Here is a 17,065-nt window from a genome sequence, read left to right as displayed (position 1 = left end):
AAAGATTTACAGCTATAATTTGTTCTAAATTTTAATAGTTGCTGCTTTCTTTTAGAATGAAGTTTTTAATCTGTTTTACTTTGTTATTGTTGTTGGGTTCTTTTGGTTTTCTAAAAAAAATATTTTTTCTGTCTGTGAAACCCAGGACAGGTAAATCTATGGAGACAGTGACTGGATTAAGGGTTCCTTGAGGTAAGGCAGAGGAGGTTGGGGGAAATTAGGGAGTTAGTAACAATGAGTATAAGTGGAAAAAAAGTGTTCTAAAGTGGATTTTTTTTCATTCTTCTTGATGTGATCAAACTCTTGTATGCTATGTGAATTATACACTAATAAAATTATTGAGGGAGAAAATATTTATAGCGTCAGAAACCCTATATAGAGTCGTTATGACTCAGAATCAACTCATGGCAGTGAGCTTGGTTTGGGGGAGGTTATGAAGTACCAGCCACTGTGTGTATTGTTGTTGTTATGTGCTGTCAAGTTGGTACCAAGCCAGAGTGTCCATGTGCACAAAAGAACAGACCAATTGCTGGGTTCTGTACCACCTTCCCAATTGTTCTATGTCTGAACCCATCATTCCAGCCACTGTCAATCCATCTCATTGAGGTCTTTCTTCTTTTCCCTGCCCCACCACCTTACCAAGCATAATGTCCTCCTCCAGGGACTGGTCTCTCCTGGCAATACATCCAAAGTATTTAAGATGAAGCCTTGCCACCCTTGCCTCTAAGAAGCGTCTGGCCTTACTTCTACCAAGACAGATCAATTTGTCCTATTAGCAGTTCAATATTCTTCTCCAGCACCACAATTCAAATGCATTGATTCTTCTTCATTCTTCTTTATTTGATGTCCAACTTTTACATGCATATGAGGCTATTGAAAATATCATGGCTTGGGTCAGGCACACCTCAGTCCTCAAAGTAACATCCTTTCTTTTCAATACTCTAAGATCTTGTGAAGCAGATTTACCTAATGCAACACATCTTTTTATCACTTGACTGCTGCTTCCATGAGCATTGATCAAGGATCCAAGCAAGGTAAAATCCTTGACAACTTCAACCTTTTCTCCACCTATCATGAGTTACCTATTGGTCCAGATGTGAGAATTTTGGTCTTCTTTACATTGAGTTGTAATGAATATGGAAAGCTGATATTCTTGATCTTCATCAGCAAATACTTCAAGTCCTCCTCACTTTCAGCTCGAAAGTTTTGTCATCTGCATATCACAGGTTGTCAATAAACCTTCCTCAATCCTGATACCAAGTTCTTCATATAATCCAGCTTCCCTAATGATTTACTTAGCATTGCAGATTGAACAAGTATGGTGAGAAGATACAACCTTTCCTAATTGTAAATAATGAAGTGTTCTTTTGTTCTGTTTGTATAACTGCTTCCTGATCCATAGACCGGTTCCAAAGGAGCATAATGAAGTGTTCTGGAATTCCCATTCTTTTCAAGATTATCCACAGTTTATTATGGTCCTCAAATTGAATACCTTGGCATAGTCAATAAAACACAAGTAAACACACTTCTAGTATTCTCTGCTTTGAGCCAAGGTCTACCTGACATCAGCAGTGATCTCTCTTGTTCCACGTCCTCTTCTGAACCCAGCCGTAACCTCTGACAGGTCCTGGTCAATGTACTGGTGCAACCATTATTGGACGCTCTTTTTTGTGTGTGTGTCTCTCTTTTTCTTTTTTTTCGATTTGTAGTTGTTGGTGTTTTTTTTTTTTACATTTTATTAGGGGCTCATACAACTCTTATCACAATCCATACATACACATACATCAATTGTATAAAGCACATCCGTACATTCTTTGCCCTAATCATTTTCAAAGCATTTACTCTCCACTTAAGCCCTTTGCATCAGGTCCTCTTTTTGTTCCCCTCCCTCCCTGCTCCCTCCTCCCTCATGAGCCCTTGATAATTTATAGATTGTTATTTTGTCATATCTTGCCCTATCCGGCGTCTCCCTTCACCCCCTTCTCTGCCGTTTGTCTCCCAGGGAGGAAGTTACATGTGGATCCTTGTAATCGGTTCCCCCTTTCCAACCCACTCACCCTCTACTCTCCCAGTATCACCCCTCACACCCCTGGTCCTGAAGCTATCGTCCACCCTGGATTCCCTGTGCCTCCAGCTCCCATTGCACCAGTGTACAACTTCTGCCCTCTCCAGTCCTGCAAGGTAGAATTCGGATCATGGTAGTTGGGGGGAGGAAGCATCCAGGATCTGGGGGAAAGCTGTGTTCTTCATCGGTACTACATCGCACCCTGGCTGACCCATTTCCTCTCCTAAACCCCTCTATGAGGGGATCTCCAGTGGCCGACAAATGGGCTTTGGGTCTCCAGTCTGCACTTCCCCTTTCAATTACTATGGTGTATATATATATACCTGGTCCCTTTAGCACCTCGTGATCGCACAGGCTGGTGTGCTTCTTCCATGTGGGCTTTGTTGCTTCTAAGCTAGATGGCCGCTTGTTCACCTTAAAACCATTAAGACCCCAGACACTATCTCTTTTGATAGCCGGGCACCATCAGCTTTCTTCGCCACATTTGCTTATGCACCCGTTTGTCTTCAGCGATCCTATCATGGAGGTGTGCAGCCAAATGATATGATTTTTTGTTCTTTGATGCCTGATAACTGATCCCTTCGGGACCTCATGATCACACAGGCTGGTGTGTTCTTCCATGTGGGCTTTGCTGCTTCTTAGCTAGATGGCCGCTTGTTTATCTTCAAGCCTTTAAGACCCCAGACACTCTCTTTAGATAGCCGCGCACCATCAGCTTTCTTTACCACATTTACTTGTTCACCCACTTTGGCTTCAGCAGTTGTGTCGGGAGGGTGAGCATCGTAGAGTGCCAATTTAATAAAAGAAAGTATTCATGCATTGAGGGAGTGCTTGAGTAGAGGCCCAAGGTATTGGACACTCTTTAGCAAAATATTACTTTCATGTGACACTAGTGATATCGTTCCTCAGTTTGAGCATTCTGTTGGGTCACCTTTCTTTGGAATGGTACAAATATAGATCCCTCCCAGTCAGTTGTCCAAACATCTGTCTTCCAGATTTCTTGGCATAGACGAGTGAGTGTTTCCAGTGCTGGATCAACTCATTGAAACATTTCAATTGGTAATCCATCAATTCCTGGACCTGGTTTGGGGCTAATATTTTCAGTGCAGCTTGAATTTCTTCCTTCAGCACCATTGTGTGCTTGCATACTTGCTACCTCCGGAGATGGAATGCTGACTCGTTCTTTTTGGTACATTAACTCTGTGTATTCTTTCCATCTTCTCTTGATGCTTCCTGCATCATTCAATATTTTGCCAATGGAATCTTTCAAGATTGCAACTTGAGGCTTGAGATTTTTCTTAAGTTCATTCAGTTTAAGATATAATGCATGTTTTCTTTCTGTTTGGTTTTGTAATTCTAGGTATCTGCATATTTCATTACAATAGTTGACTTTTCTTCTCAAGATGCTTTCAAAATGTCCTGTTCAGCTTTTGTTCCATTTTTCCCATTTGTTTTAGCTATGCTATATATTTTTCATGTTTGAAATTAACTGTATGTTACTAAAGCGTCCAAGTCCACTTCAGTTTGCGTTTTCTCCTGTTTCAGCCACTCACATCAATATTTAGATCTGAAGGGTAAGGAATCTGGAGGTTAACAAAAAGTTTATTATATTTTAATTAATTAAAAATCATTTTGTTGGGGCTCGTACAATTCTTATCACAATCCATACATCCATCCATTGTGTCAAGCACATTTGTACATTTGTTGCCATCATCATTCTCAAAGCATTTTCTTTCTACTTGAGCCCTTGGTATCAGCTCCTCATTCTTTCCCCTCCCTCCCCAACCCCTATTTTTATTTTTTAAATAAAAAATTTTTCCTGTTAAACTCTCCAAAAAAAAGCCAAACCAAATAAACAAACAAAACACTCCATATTTTTTGCTAACCCCCACCCCCATCCCTCCTTCCACCCTGTTCCTACGCCCATCCCTGGCCTCCTCATAGTTATCAAAGTCTTTTCTATTGCTGTATAAAGCACATTTATTCTTGTTTTTCCTTATAACAAAGGTGATATTAAATATTTATCTTTGTAAGCTTGAGTTTTCTAAGCATAATTTAATTTTGTCCATGTCTTGTGGTGTTTAAGAGATTTATCATTGTTTTCATTTGCTGCATAATATTCCACAGCTAATTTATGATTAAGAGCAAGTTTGAGAGTCTTTGTGACATCCATTTGATCGCTTTCTTTCTCGTCTTTTCATGACCTTTTGCTGTCTTCATGAATGGTGGCCTTGATGTCCTCCTACAGCTCCTCAGGTCTCCTGTTAGGGCTCAGTGCATCAAATCTGCTCTTGAGATGTGCTACAATTTCAGGTGGGATAGGTTCAAGGTCATATTTTGGCTCTTGTGGACTCGTTTTAATTTTCTTCAGCTTTAACCTGAATTTACATATGAGCAACTAATGGTCTGTTCCACAGTCAGCCTCTGGCCTGGCTTTGGTTGCTGATATTGCACTTCTCCAGTGTCTAGTCCCTCAGGTTTGTGTGCATTCCATCTGGAGAGGTTCATGGGCACACTCACTGTTAATGTTGTTGAAAGAAAGGTGTTTATTATAAATAAATCGTTGGTCTTCCAAAACCCTATCATATGCTCTTTAGCTTAGTTTCTATCACCAAGACCATATTTTCCAACTGCTGTTTCTTCCTCTTTGTTTCCAGCTTTTGCATTCCAATGGCCATTAATTAGCAGTGCACCTTGATTGCACTTTTGATCAATATCCGACTGAAGATATTGGTAGAATTCTTCAGTTTCTTCCTCACTAGCTTTTGGGGTTGGTGCAAGGATTTGAATCATAGTTGTATTGACTGGATTTCCTTGAAGGTAGATAGAAATAATCCTATCACAGAAAGCATTGTACGTCAAGACTGATTTTTTATTTTCTTTTTCTTTTTTTTAATTAAAAATAAAAGGACTGGTTTTGCAGTGTCCTTTTTGTCACAGCTATCTCCTAGATTGTGTTATTCCCAGCATAGTAAATCATATAGTTTTCTGGTTCAAAATGGCCAGTACCAATCAATCCATTTTAGCTCATTAATGCCTAGGATATCAATCCTCATGTGTTCCATTTCATTTTTGATGACTTCCAACTTCCCTAGATTCACACTTTGTACATTCCAAGTTTTGATCATTAGCAGCTTTTTGCAGCTGTTTCTTCTTACCTTAAATTGTGTCCAACCTGTTGGATGCCTGGCGGGGCTGAATCAAGGGCAATGTGACAGCGAGGAATTACTAAACCTGAATGAAGGCCGAACATGTTGGTGGGACAAGAGGAAAGTAAAAGGAAATAAAGGAAAGAAACAGGAGGTAAAGGACATTTAGAGAGGTCTAAATACAGACATGTACATATGTAAAAGTATTTATATATAATGAGAGGGAAGTAGATCTATGTGCATATATTTATAGGTTTAGTATCGAGGTTGCAGATGGACATTGGGCCACCACCCAAGTACTCCCTCAATGCAAGAACACTTTGTTCTATTAAACTGGCAATCCATGATGCTCACCTTCCCAACACAATCGCTGAAGACAAATGGGTGCATAAACAGATGTGGTGAAGAAAGGTAATGGTGCCGAGCTATCAAAAGATATACCATCTGGGGTCTTAAAGGCCTGAAGATAAACAAGCAGCCATCTAGCTGAGAAGCACATGGAAGAAGCATACTAGCCTGTGTGATCATGACGTGTCGAAGAGATAAGGTATCAGGTATCTAAGATCCAGAGCAAAATCATACCAGTGAAAATGGGCAGGGAGGAGGTGGGGGGAACGAGGAGTAGAGACCCAAAGCCCATCTGTACACAACTGGACATCCCCTCACAGAAGGGTCACAAGGAAGAGATGACCCAGACAGGGTGCAGTACAGCACCAATGAAATATACAACTTTCCTCTAATTCTTTAATGCTTCCTCTCCACCCTCCACCACTACAATCATGACCTAATGCTACCTTACAAATCAGATTAGACCTGAACATTTGCAGTACTACAGATAAGAGGCCGAAACACAGGGAATCCAGGATAGATAAACCCCTCAGGACCAACAATGAGAATAGAGATACCAGGAGGATAAGGAGAAAGTGGGGGGAGAAAATGGGGAATCGACCACAAGGATCAACACATACCCCCCTCCAAGGGGGACAAAAAAAATTTTAACAAAAAAGTGGGTGAAGAGTGACAGAGAATGATGTAAGATATGAAAATAATAATCTTTAACGTATCAAGGGTTCATGAGGGAGGGAGAGAAGGCAGGGTAGGGAGTGGGAAAATGAGGAGCTGATATCAAGGGCTCAAGTAGGAAAAAAAATGCTTTGAAATGGTGATGGCAGCATAGGTACCAATGTGCTTGACACAATGGATGTTTGTATGGATTGTGATAAGAGATATAAGAGCCCCCAATAAAAGTATCTAATAAAAAGTAAAGAAACAAACAAAAAAACCCACAAATCAAAATGAAAAAAAAAAAGTGCCCAACCAGCAAATGAAGCTCCTAAAGGCCCCACGCCTACAAGGTTTACTTTATTCGTGTCTCCATGGTTGACGCCGCTCTTAGAAAGCAGCTCCTCCTTGGTCACATTTCCAGGCCCCTCAGACCGGCAGGGCCCATCCCCCAGCACTATCTACAATGTTCTGCTTCCATGTGTTAGGCCTTCACTCTCGAACCATGTTTTGAAGCAATGGATAAGGCTTTCAGCAGCTCCTTCCTCTGAAGCAGGGAGCGGATTCCTTCTTCACTGTCTGTGCTCAGTCTGGAAGCTCTGCTGAAACCTGTTCCCTTTGGGTGACCCTGCTGGCATTTGAAACACCAGTGACATAACTTCCAGCATCACAGCAACACACAAACCACCACAGTGCGACAAACCAACAGATAGGTGTTAGGAACTAAACAAGTGGTAAACAAAACGTGATCATCTCTGGCCTTGAATGGGTTTTTGTCTGGTAAGAGAGACATTAAACACATACACCTACAAATAAATCAATAACTATGATTGACAAATAGGTTCCATGAAGGAAAATAACAGGGGGATTAAGGACAGGAATAATAAGAGGTAGGTTAGGGACTAGGGCAGGGAAACTCTGAGTAATGAGCATTATTATTGGTGAGTCATAATAACACATTAATGAGCATTATTATTGGTGAGTCATAATAACACATCCAAATTGCACTTAGAACCTGCTAATATGTTAAAAAATGAGTCATAATTTTTATCCGTGTCATATTTTAGATGAAATGGTAACCTAATAGCAGAATGGTGATGTATAACAAATGAGTCCAATTAAATCTGAAAAATGTCTTCAGATTCTTCCCTCGTGGCTTTTCTGGAAGCTCACCAAATTAGTAGATCTAGCAATTTCTCGCAGTGCATAAAGATGAGTCTGTCTTTGTCGTCAGAAGCTGCTTTATTTCTCCAGATCGTTGACTTATTTTTGCTGGGCCATGAATCACGCTGCCATTGTGTATGTGTCAGGAGGATTTGGCATTCTGAAAGCACGCAGCTGGCCAGGGCATTTCTATGAAAGCATTCCCTAACATGGGCAGGCATTGGAGGAAAGTCTTTGGGCTAGCGGAGTAAATGTTAATAATGTTTCATGAGGCAGTCTGGTCGGTGTGTAATTTCTGAGTGGGTCACGGTGCTAAAGCCAGAGTGGCAGTTACTGATTGTTCTCTGGGCCTGGCTGCAGCCAGCTTGACCTCCTGAGTAGGACAAAAAAGTTTTGAAAGAAAGTTGGGCATTTGAATCATTCCACTTCTCTCTTCCTGGTTATCCAGTTGCCCATATATGTTCCCACTTTCATTTTGGTAAAAACAAGAAATGTTATTGAAAGAATTGAGATAATGCTTCTTGTATAAATTTCTTCATTTAAAAGTAGCTATTGGAATTTACTTACGAGGACGTAAAGGAGTATGATTGTTGCTTCAAAGGTCAAATATCATTAGAAAAAGACCACTTTCAACTCATATTTCTAGAGGGAAATTCTTACCCTTTTTTTCCCTCTAGATTTCTAATTAAGTATGTCCATTGTACTCAAACTGACATTTCCAGACCCCATCATTGTCATAAAAAAATGATCGAGAGCTGAAGAAGTTTTGTACCTGTGAGCTATGTCTATAAATAGTTAGAAATATGTTTAATTAGAAATTAAATTTGAAACCAGAAATTTCATATTAAAACAGGCATTGAACAATAATTATCCATTCATTCAAAATAACAATAATAAACCTATTACCATAAATTATTTTATGAATAATAAGTATTTTCCAAAATAAAAGCTAGTGAGAAGAGAGTGTTGTTTTACAGCTTTAGTAGATATCTTTAGTATCTGGCTTAGTGGAAGACAGCTGGATTCTCTTATCTCCTTCTGCATTTAGTTTGTTGCAATATGTTGTTTGGGTTGAAGTAAATGAAAAAAATCCAGCCTCACATGGATATGGAATGGGAAACGGGAGTATTTCAGAGCAGTCCGGATAATTGTGGCTATCCTTATTTAATATCACATTAAAATTAAACTAACAGAAGTTGAATTACAATATGATATCTGAAACCATACCAATGAGCTTTTGTACTCTGTTCTATGAAAATTCATTGGCCAGTCTTGAGCTTTGAGTAGATAAATTACAAATTGGTCATTTAGAAAATAAAGATCTTCCAAATATTGACACATTTTATTATATGACATTTAAAAATTACATTTCTTAATTGTATCATTGATTTCCTCAAAACATTTTTAACTATTGGGAAACCACTACATTCGCTATGGGCTGATACAAGTTTTCCAAAGTACTGACTTTCCTTTGACAGTTGGAATTGTTTTATGGGCAATAAATATTGTCAGTTTATTTTACCTGAAATGATCACCTTCCTTCATTTTTGAGAAAATGTCTGTGGACCCAAGATTGAATAACCAGAGTCTGTCCATCATTCATTCTTCTGAGTTAAGGTGTTATCTCGTGAGGTAAGCATCTAGGTTAACTCTCAACTCAAACCATCATGCAAGTGCATATGAATTCAGCTGAAATGCTGTATGCTTGCTACTCCCCATTTCACTCCACTGACTCATTCAAAGGAAAGGGCTCAAGGTTGAGAGTTAATAAGATTAATGAAGACATTCATAAGTGAAACTAACCTTTTAAAACTGCAAGTGTGGTGGTGAAGACTATGATCAATAGGCAATTCCGTGATAGTGTCTTGGTTTTTGCTGTTACAGCACCAGTAATGGTATCCACTTTAGCTTCTGCACCATCATGGCAATTGCCAACACGGTGCAAAGGTAAGTAATATCTTAGTATTTTGCTTGGGTTCACAATCAAAGCTCATGAAGTACCAGTCAAATGCTGTGTTGCTTTGGGCAAATCTATTGTGAAAGCTCTCTTTAAAGTATTGAAAGCAAAGTTGTTACTCTGAAGACTAAGGTGCGCCCCGCCTGACCCAAGCCATGGTCTTTTCAATCGACTCATTTCCATTCAAAAGCTGAATAAGGACGTCCAAAGGAAGACTGATGACTTTGAAGTACGGTGCTTGCGGATTGTAGTGAGTTTACCATGGCCTGCCAGAACGAACATCTGTGTTGAAGAAGCGTGATCAGATGCTCCTTAGAAGTGAGACCTGGTCTCGTGTAACTTGGACCAGAAGGAGGCACCGCTCCCCAGAGAAGGAACTCATGTGTGATAAAGTGGAGGGTCCAGCCAAAAAGAAGAAGTGCCCCCAACAAAGAGCTCAACCCTAGGAGCAATTTGTGAGGATGGCATAGGATTAGGCAGTGTGTCATTCAGTGTGAACATCAGGTCACTGTGAGGCAGTATCCATTCTATGGCAATTCATAAAATAGTGCCATGAAAATAATTTTATCTTCACTGAAATTGGACTAGACATTCAAAATCTCTGTAATCTGCTATTTCTAGGTATGCTGCTGTCAGTCATTTTTCCGTTAACTCCCTGTCATGGAAGGCAGGATTTCAGCACTCAGCAGAAACCAACACTTCTCTTTCCTCTTCCTGAAGCATTTCAATGGAATCACATTACACTTGTCTCTTGAAAGGACAGTGAGACTTGCCTTCTTACTGAGAAGCCCTGGTGACACAATGGTCCAGTGTCTGGCTGCCACACAAAGGTTAGCAACCCAAACCCACCCTGCAGGTTCGCTTGAGAGAGATGTGGCCATCTCTTCCCATAAACCTAGAAAATTCCATGAGGCCGTCCTACCCTGTCACATGAGGTCACTATGAACTGAAATAGACTCAAAAGAATTTAACAGCAATAATTATTACAGAACTGCAAACAAGGGGGCTAGAGCGTTCTCTATGCTTACCTCACCCCTCGCAGATAGGCATTTGTTTTGCCAAACACAAACAACATGAACATATTCCTTTATTCTGTACCCCTCATTTCCTTCACAAAAGCTACCATGCTGTATGTGCGACTCTGTATCTGTGTGTTTAGAATTTAGCTCTGTATCTCGGTGATATTCTCATATCGGCACAAAATAACCCATTTTTCTCATCCTCCTTTTAGGGCTGCATAGTGTTCTGTATCGTGCTTTATTTCACCAGCCCGTTCAAGATGGTCACTTGAGTTGCTTCCAATCTTTTGTTATTTCAAACAATGACACAACGAGTCATCTTGCTATGTGTCATTTCTATGCATTCAGCTGCATATGTAGGGTGGCTTCTCAGAAGTGGGCTCGTGAAATCCAACGATAAATGCTCCTGTCGCTTCGGCGGATATTGCCTCATTCCTTCTCTAGGCGGTGCACCATTTAGAATTTCCTAAAAAGTCTGTAAGTTTTTACACTTTTGCCAGTCTTTCAGGTGCTAAGTGGTTTTCCCATGTAGGTTTAAGGTGCATTTCTCTTATCACAACTTCCACATTTTGAACCTTGTTTTATGTATTCTGTTCTGTAATTTTTCCTTTAAAAAATCATCTAAATTGTAATTTAAAAATCCACTTCAAATATACAGAATGAAAAGAAAATGCTACAAACTGTAGGTACATATTTAGATTAAGTCATTTCCCAGAGTGGGACCACTTCTGAGACAATTTGACATGTCTTCCTTTTTCCAATTTTCACTTATAACTGGGTCAGATGCCATGGAATAATAGGAAATTAATGTCCTTTGTTTCACAAACTTTTAATATTACTGTGTTAGTCTGGGTAGACTAGAGAAACAAATCCATAGGCACTTGGTGTGTATAAGAGGGAGCTTTATATACAAGAGCAGTTGAATATTGAGAAAATATCCCAAGCCAGTCCAGATCAAGTCCATAAGTCCAATACTAGCCATATGTCCGATACCAATCTATAAAGTCCTCTTCAGACTCACAAAACACATGCGATATTGCCAAATGCAGGAAGATCACAGGCCATTGGTTGGGAAGTCTTGTGGATCCAATGGTGTTGTAAGCATCTCAGCGCTGGCCAGGGTCTCCATGTGGCTTCTCCGGCTCCCGAAGTCTGACTCCATCAGCCTCTCCCCATGTGTCTTCTCCACAGGGATGTCTCCCAGGGAGTGAGCATGTGTGTCCTTCCCCCAGGGAGCTATTGATCTCCTTAGGACCCCCCAAGTGAGGCCATCAAGCTACTACCTGTTTGACAGGCTAGACTCCACCCCTTCACTCTGAATCCTCAAATTGACACCAGTTAACACAGTTACTTAGATCCTCTTGAAATAACCAACAATAACACATATTTAGTGGGTAGTGTACCTGTTCCTTATTTCTTGACTATTCATTACCCATCATTTTGCATTTACAATGGTGGTAGAATTGCTGCTCAACTACTTTGCACAGTAACAACATAAGTCTGGCAAGAACAAATGCCAAGGGGAGGGAGAGAGCAATGCTGGTTTGATGGTTCCGGCTTTGTGTCAGCTTGGCTGGTTCATGATTCTCAGTGGTTGGGAAGTTACGCAATGATGTGCTTTGACAGTTATATAATGAGAAAATTTGATCGTTCTGTAATGATGTAATTTGACAGTTATGCTGTGATGTGGTTATCATTTTTTGTAGTCTGAAACCCGATTACATTGATCAATAGGTGAAAAATGGATATGATTTGGTATACAGACCTATACCTTGAGAAGCCAAGTTCCCAATGAAACGCTCTACTCTTCCTGGTTATAGTTGTTGCCCCACCGATCTTCTCTGTTATATCATTCTTTAGTAGGAGTCGCTTTCTAATTTCCTGAGTAAAATGTTCATGTGGTTTGAATATTGCCACATCTCATTGTTACAACCAAATGGCACATAATAACCCATTGTTTAATGTTCTGGGTCCAAATTAAGCTGGTCATCGTTTTTTGGCGAGGCCGTCTGGAGCTGTCCATGGCATTACTGCTCACAGTTCGGGCCGTGTCCAATGGGCATACTCCTTTCCTTACAGGTGGTACTGTGAAGGCAAGGAACTTGAGAATTCCCCAGATGTTCACATCGTCCAAGCAGGAAGTCTGCACTCATTGACCATTGCTGAAGCCTTTGAAGAAGACACAGGACGCTATTCTTGCTTCGCTTCCAACATTTATGGGACAGATTCAACATCTGCTGAGATTTATATAGAAGGTAAACAAAAAACGTATTGAGGATAGCAATTATTTGTAAGATATAGAGTTATAATAAATTTTTATTGCAGGTCTACTATACTACACCCTAATTTAGGCAGTGGAGATACAGACGTGAACCAAACAATAATTCCTGGTCTATAAACTCACTGCCATTGAGTCAATGCTGACTCATAGTGACTATGTGTGGGCTTCCAAGCCTGTAACTGTTTATAGGAGTCAACAGCCCAGCCCAGTCTTTTTCCCAAGTAGCTACTGCTGGTTTCAAACTGCTGACCATGTGGATTGCCACTCATAGCCACCACACCACCAGGGGTCCCCACCTGTAGGTTCATGGAACTTATATTATAAAGGGAGAAACAAAAAAAATGAGATTAAATAAAATATATTCAAAAGTTAAATATAGATAAAATGTATAAGTGCTATATTTGTAAGCACTATAGAAGAAAAATAAAATGAGGAAGATATGCATGAGAGTGTATATATTACTGTGCATGTCTATTTGTGAGAGTGTGCTTATGTGCGTGTGCATGAAATAGTGTGTGCTTGTGTGTGTGTGCGTGTGTGTGCGTGCGTGTGTGTGTGCGCATGCGTGCGTGCATGCGTGCATGTGTGTGTGTGTGAAAGAGAGAGTGAGAGAGAGTTGCAACTGCAGGCAGGGTTGTGAGAAATCTGCAGGCAGAGAAACCCGTAAGACCAGTGGTCCTCAAATGGGCATGTTCCTGCTTTAAGATACAGAAAAGCACCCATGTGGCCAGAGTGGAGGGAGCAAGGAAGAAAAGCCACAGGAGTGATGTGAGAGGTTGACAATGCGTAAGAGAAAGACGCATAAGCAGATCACGTAGGTATGTGTGTGTCACTGTCAGGGCGTCAGCTTTTAGACTGAGGGAGATGGGAAGTTGGAGGATTCTGAGCAGAGGCACGCCAGGATCTCACTAGTTTTCACAGGCTCCTTCTGGCTACTGGTTAAGAATCGACTGCAGGGAGACCAGTTGGGAACCTTTGAGAGGCACAGCCACTGCCAGCAAACTGACGTAACTACCTTCAGGGAAGAAAGCAACTTAGGCTCTTTGTGTGCTCATCTAAGTTTCAGTTCCTATTTATCTTATCTTCTGAAGTATTTAGGGACATCTTTAGCACCTTTACCACAGACAATGCCTTGTATGATCTATTATTTTAGCACTTTGTGTTCATTGCTATGGTGTAAATGCCCATTTACCAAACAGAGTTTAGAATCAGAACTCTCATTCTTCTTAATATCTCCAATACATTTGCATAGTTCCAAGCCCGTGGTGGTCAGTCAAGAAACTATTATTGAATTAAAGGATGCATAGAAGTGTCTTGGTGTATTTTTATTCTCAAATTTTTGGAGTATAATAAATAGCTCCAAATTTAGTTCTGTTGTGTCTTCCTGGAATTCACTATTTTAAGAGTTAAATCCGGTATCAAAGCTCTGCTAACAGCACTGAGATTGGATTGCTGATTAGCCACCACCCCCCACCCACTTGCTGTAACAGGGCTTTAAACACCCCCGTTGAAGTGCAACTTGTTAATATTAGGACTGGACGGAAGGGCATCCACCTACACCTACAATATTTGGAATCCAACTTAATCCCTTCCTTACTCAATCTGTGAAAGCCAAGAGGAATTGCAGCCAACAGAGAATGGCTGCAAACTTGTTCACTGTGAGTCCAAAGGCAGCAAGAGATGTTTCACATACAAAACACTTGGAAACTGAACCACAGAATTTGAACTCTGTCATTCAGTTCTCATCTGACCTTCGTTAGAGTCTGTTTTCTCATGGCTAGCACTGAGTCTTAGAGTACAGAACCACCGAGTTCATTTCTACATCTTAGACTCTGTAGGTCTTCAGATACTTAAGAACCAATTGAAGAAATCATTATCTTTAAAATCTCCTATCTTGTTTTTATTCCTCCAGGGGTCTCTTCTTCTGACTCAGAGGGGGATCCAAACAAAGAAGAGATGAATCGGTAATTCTAATTTTCTCTCTAGCAGACGCTAAGCCTCTTTCTTAGCATACTTGGATCTTGAGAAATTTGGTAACTGGTTATGAAATTTTTTAATCTGCAGGAGTGGCTCCAGGTAATGACCTCAAAAGAAAAGACTGGGTAGATTTGGAGAAAACTCTATTTTTTCCTCTTTAATCTTTCTTAGCAGATTATTTTTAATAGGCTTACTATTTTTAAAAGAAGTATCACCAATGAAGTGTCATAACACTTTTTTGCCCAGTAAAATAAATAAGTAAAAATAACTCTGGTTTAAAACACTCCAATAACACAATATCTAGTTATATTAAATTGCATATAGATATATAGGGTTTTCTTGGCTATTGCCTTATAGAAGCACATCATTGGGCCTTTCTTTATATTCTGTAGTTTCTTCCAAACTGCCAATGTTTAGGTTTTATACACACCAGGGTGAGCCCAGAAGTATTGCTACCAGGATCCCAGCTCATACATGCATGCATTTATTCCAAGCACAGCATGTTGAAATGGGTCTCTTCAAGTCAGTGGATGACAACAGACAAATTCACTCAGTAATACACCTGTCTTCTTAGCACTAGAGTGCCTTCCCCCAAAAAAGGCCAATCAAAACAGTGATTTCCAGAGCATCTGCTCAAAAAACAAAACTCCAAAACCCACTGCCATTGAGTTGATTCCAGCTCCTAGTGAAATGACCCTCTAGGACCGAGTAGAACTGCCCCGGTGGGTATTCGAGCCTATCACCCTTTCTCTGAAAAGCAAGTGGTTCAAACTGCCCATCTTGCAGTTAACAGATCACATAGCCCATTATGTCACCAGGGCTCGAGGTCAGCTCAGCAGCTTGTGGTGACTGATTCTTGGGATTCCCAAGGGAGACTTCTAAAGAGTATAAGATGATCTCATGGTTTATTAGGAAAACATTTTAAGAAAATGGAAACCTGCATCGGTGAGGAATAGGTCAGGAAAGCTACAATGAGGAATTTTTTCCCGTCATGAGAACACTCCAGCTCATGCTTCAGGTGCAGCAGGGGCTATCCTCTGAGAAGGCCTTTGACCAATTGTACCCCAGCTACTCTATGCTCATGATCTTACCCCCCTCAGACTTTTTTGTCCCCCCAAAACTCACAGAACAATGGGAAGGAACATGATTTGAGTCCCTCATGGATGCCCAAAGTGGTGTTTTGTTTTGTTTTTACATGCTGGATTGCAAATTAAAGAATGCAAAATTCTTCCGGGAAAGATTAGGGAGATGGAAGCACTGCCTTCAGATGGCACACAGACCCAGATAGAGGACATACCAGGAAGCACTCGCGTTACAAGGAAAAAAATTTTTTTTAATTTTAAGAAGCACTCGTTTCACATTTTGATAGTTCTGTTCAATAGAGATTCCCATGATTTTGTACCAATGTTCTTTCACTTGCCTCCTTAATCCAAAGAGCTTCAGAAAGTTTGCAGGGAATAGAATTAAAAGATCGTGAAAATGTCCCACAAGCGTTTTGAAGTTCCTTTACATGTGAAATGATCTGGGCAAGTCATAGACCTTCAGCATCTGGTATCTACTTTCAGAACACACTAAGCAACTGCACTGACACTAATCAAAGCTGCATCCTTCCATTCATTCATTCATTCATTCATTCATTCGTTTCCACAAACATTAGCTGAGTACCTGCTCTAGATCACGCACTGCGCTTGCTGTACTGGATCTAAAGACAACTCAGATATGTCTTGCCTACAACTGGTTCATAGTCTAGAAGAGAGATTAATACAGCAGGTACTTTAAAAACATATAGCACGCATATAGCCCTTAAGAACAAGAATGTATAGCAGCTTCCATAACATAACATAACCATATCTGGCTACATTGGATTTGGCGCAAAGGACTATTTATTGTTCAGTGAGGGCTGAGAATGATGAGGAAAGCTCTGACCTGAGTTTCAAAGACAGTAGATAGACACCCCCAAATCAAAGGGAGGCAAGGTGCTTCAGGCAGAGGAGGCTGTGCACAGAAGGCAGGGAAACTGGAAACAGACGTGGTAGCTATTCACTGAGATTCCCCGGAACAAATACAGTCTGTGTATGTATTTACAAGAGTAGTTGAAGAGTTGTTAGAAACGCTTTGTATGCTCTGTTATGCTCTATAGAGGGCAGAAATCATGTCCCCTTCTTTAAGATTCTTTGTGTGTATTATCTTAGAATGAGATAAATTTAGCTTTATCTAAGTTTGGCTTCTGTGCAGAAATGGAAATTCACAACTAGTGGAAACGATTCCCCGTTAGTCTTTCTCGTGGTTTCCCCATTCTTTCCTGCTTGTTTTTATGTCAGTCATGTCCCTTGTGGTCTTCCTGTAAACGTCAGCCTTTTGTTCTCCTTTTAGCATCCAAGCTACAGGAGGGGGTACCCAAAAAAACCAAACAGGAATTGCGCTGGGCAGTTTTCCTGCTAGGCAAGCCTC

General features: G+C 40.5%; 1 protein-coding gene across 2 annotated transcripts in view; it reads left to right on the top strand.

The window, feature by feature from the left end:
* The window catches only part of MYPN (myopalladin), a 108,293-nt gene that overhangs the window by 21,160 nt on the left and 70,068 nt on the right, over positions 1–17,065 (top strand). Inside the window, exons 1-3 of one of the 2 annotated variants that reach the window (XM_075533847.1) lie at positions 7,839–7,858; positions 12,436–12,611; positions 14,550–14,601. In XM_075533847.1, the coding sequence (XP_075389962.1) occupies positions 7,839–7,858; positions 12,436–12,611; positions 14,550–14,601 (248 nt within the window). Of the gene's footprint in view, positions 1–7,838; positions 7,859–12,435; positions 12,612–14,549; positions 14,602–17,065 lie in introns of those variants that run through there. The other variant, XM_075533846.1, reaches the window with a different exon arrangement.

The sequence above is a fragment of the Tenrec ecaudatus genome, chromosome 16 (assembly GCF_050624435.1).
Source record: "Tenrec ecaudatus isolate mTenEca1 chromosome 16, mTenEca1.hap1, whole genome shotgun sequence".
Classification (NCBI taxonomy): Eukaryota; Metazoa; Chordata; class Mammalia; order Afrosoricida; family Tenrecidae; genus Tenrec; species Tenrec ecaudatus.
The sequence above is the reverse complement of the archived record's forward strand: the minus strand, read 5'-3'. Positions and strand labels throughout refer to the sequence as shown.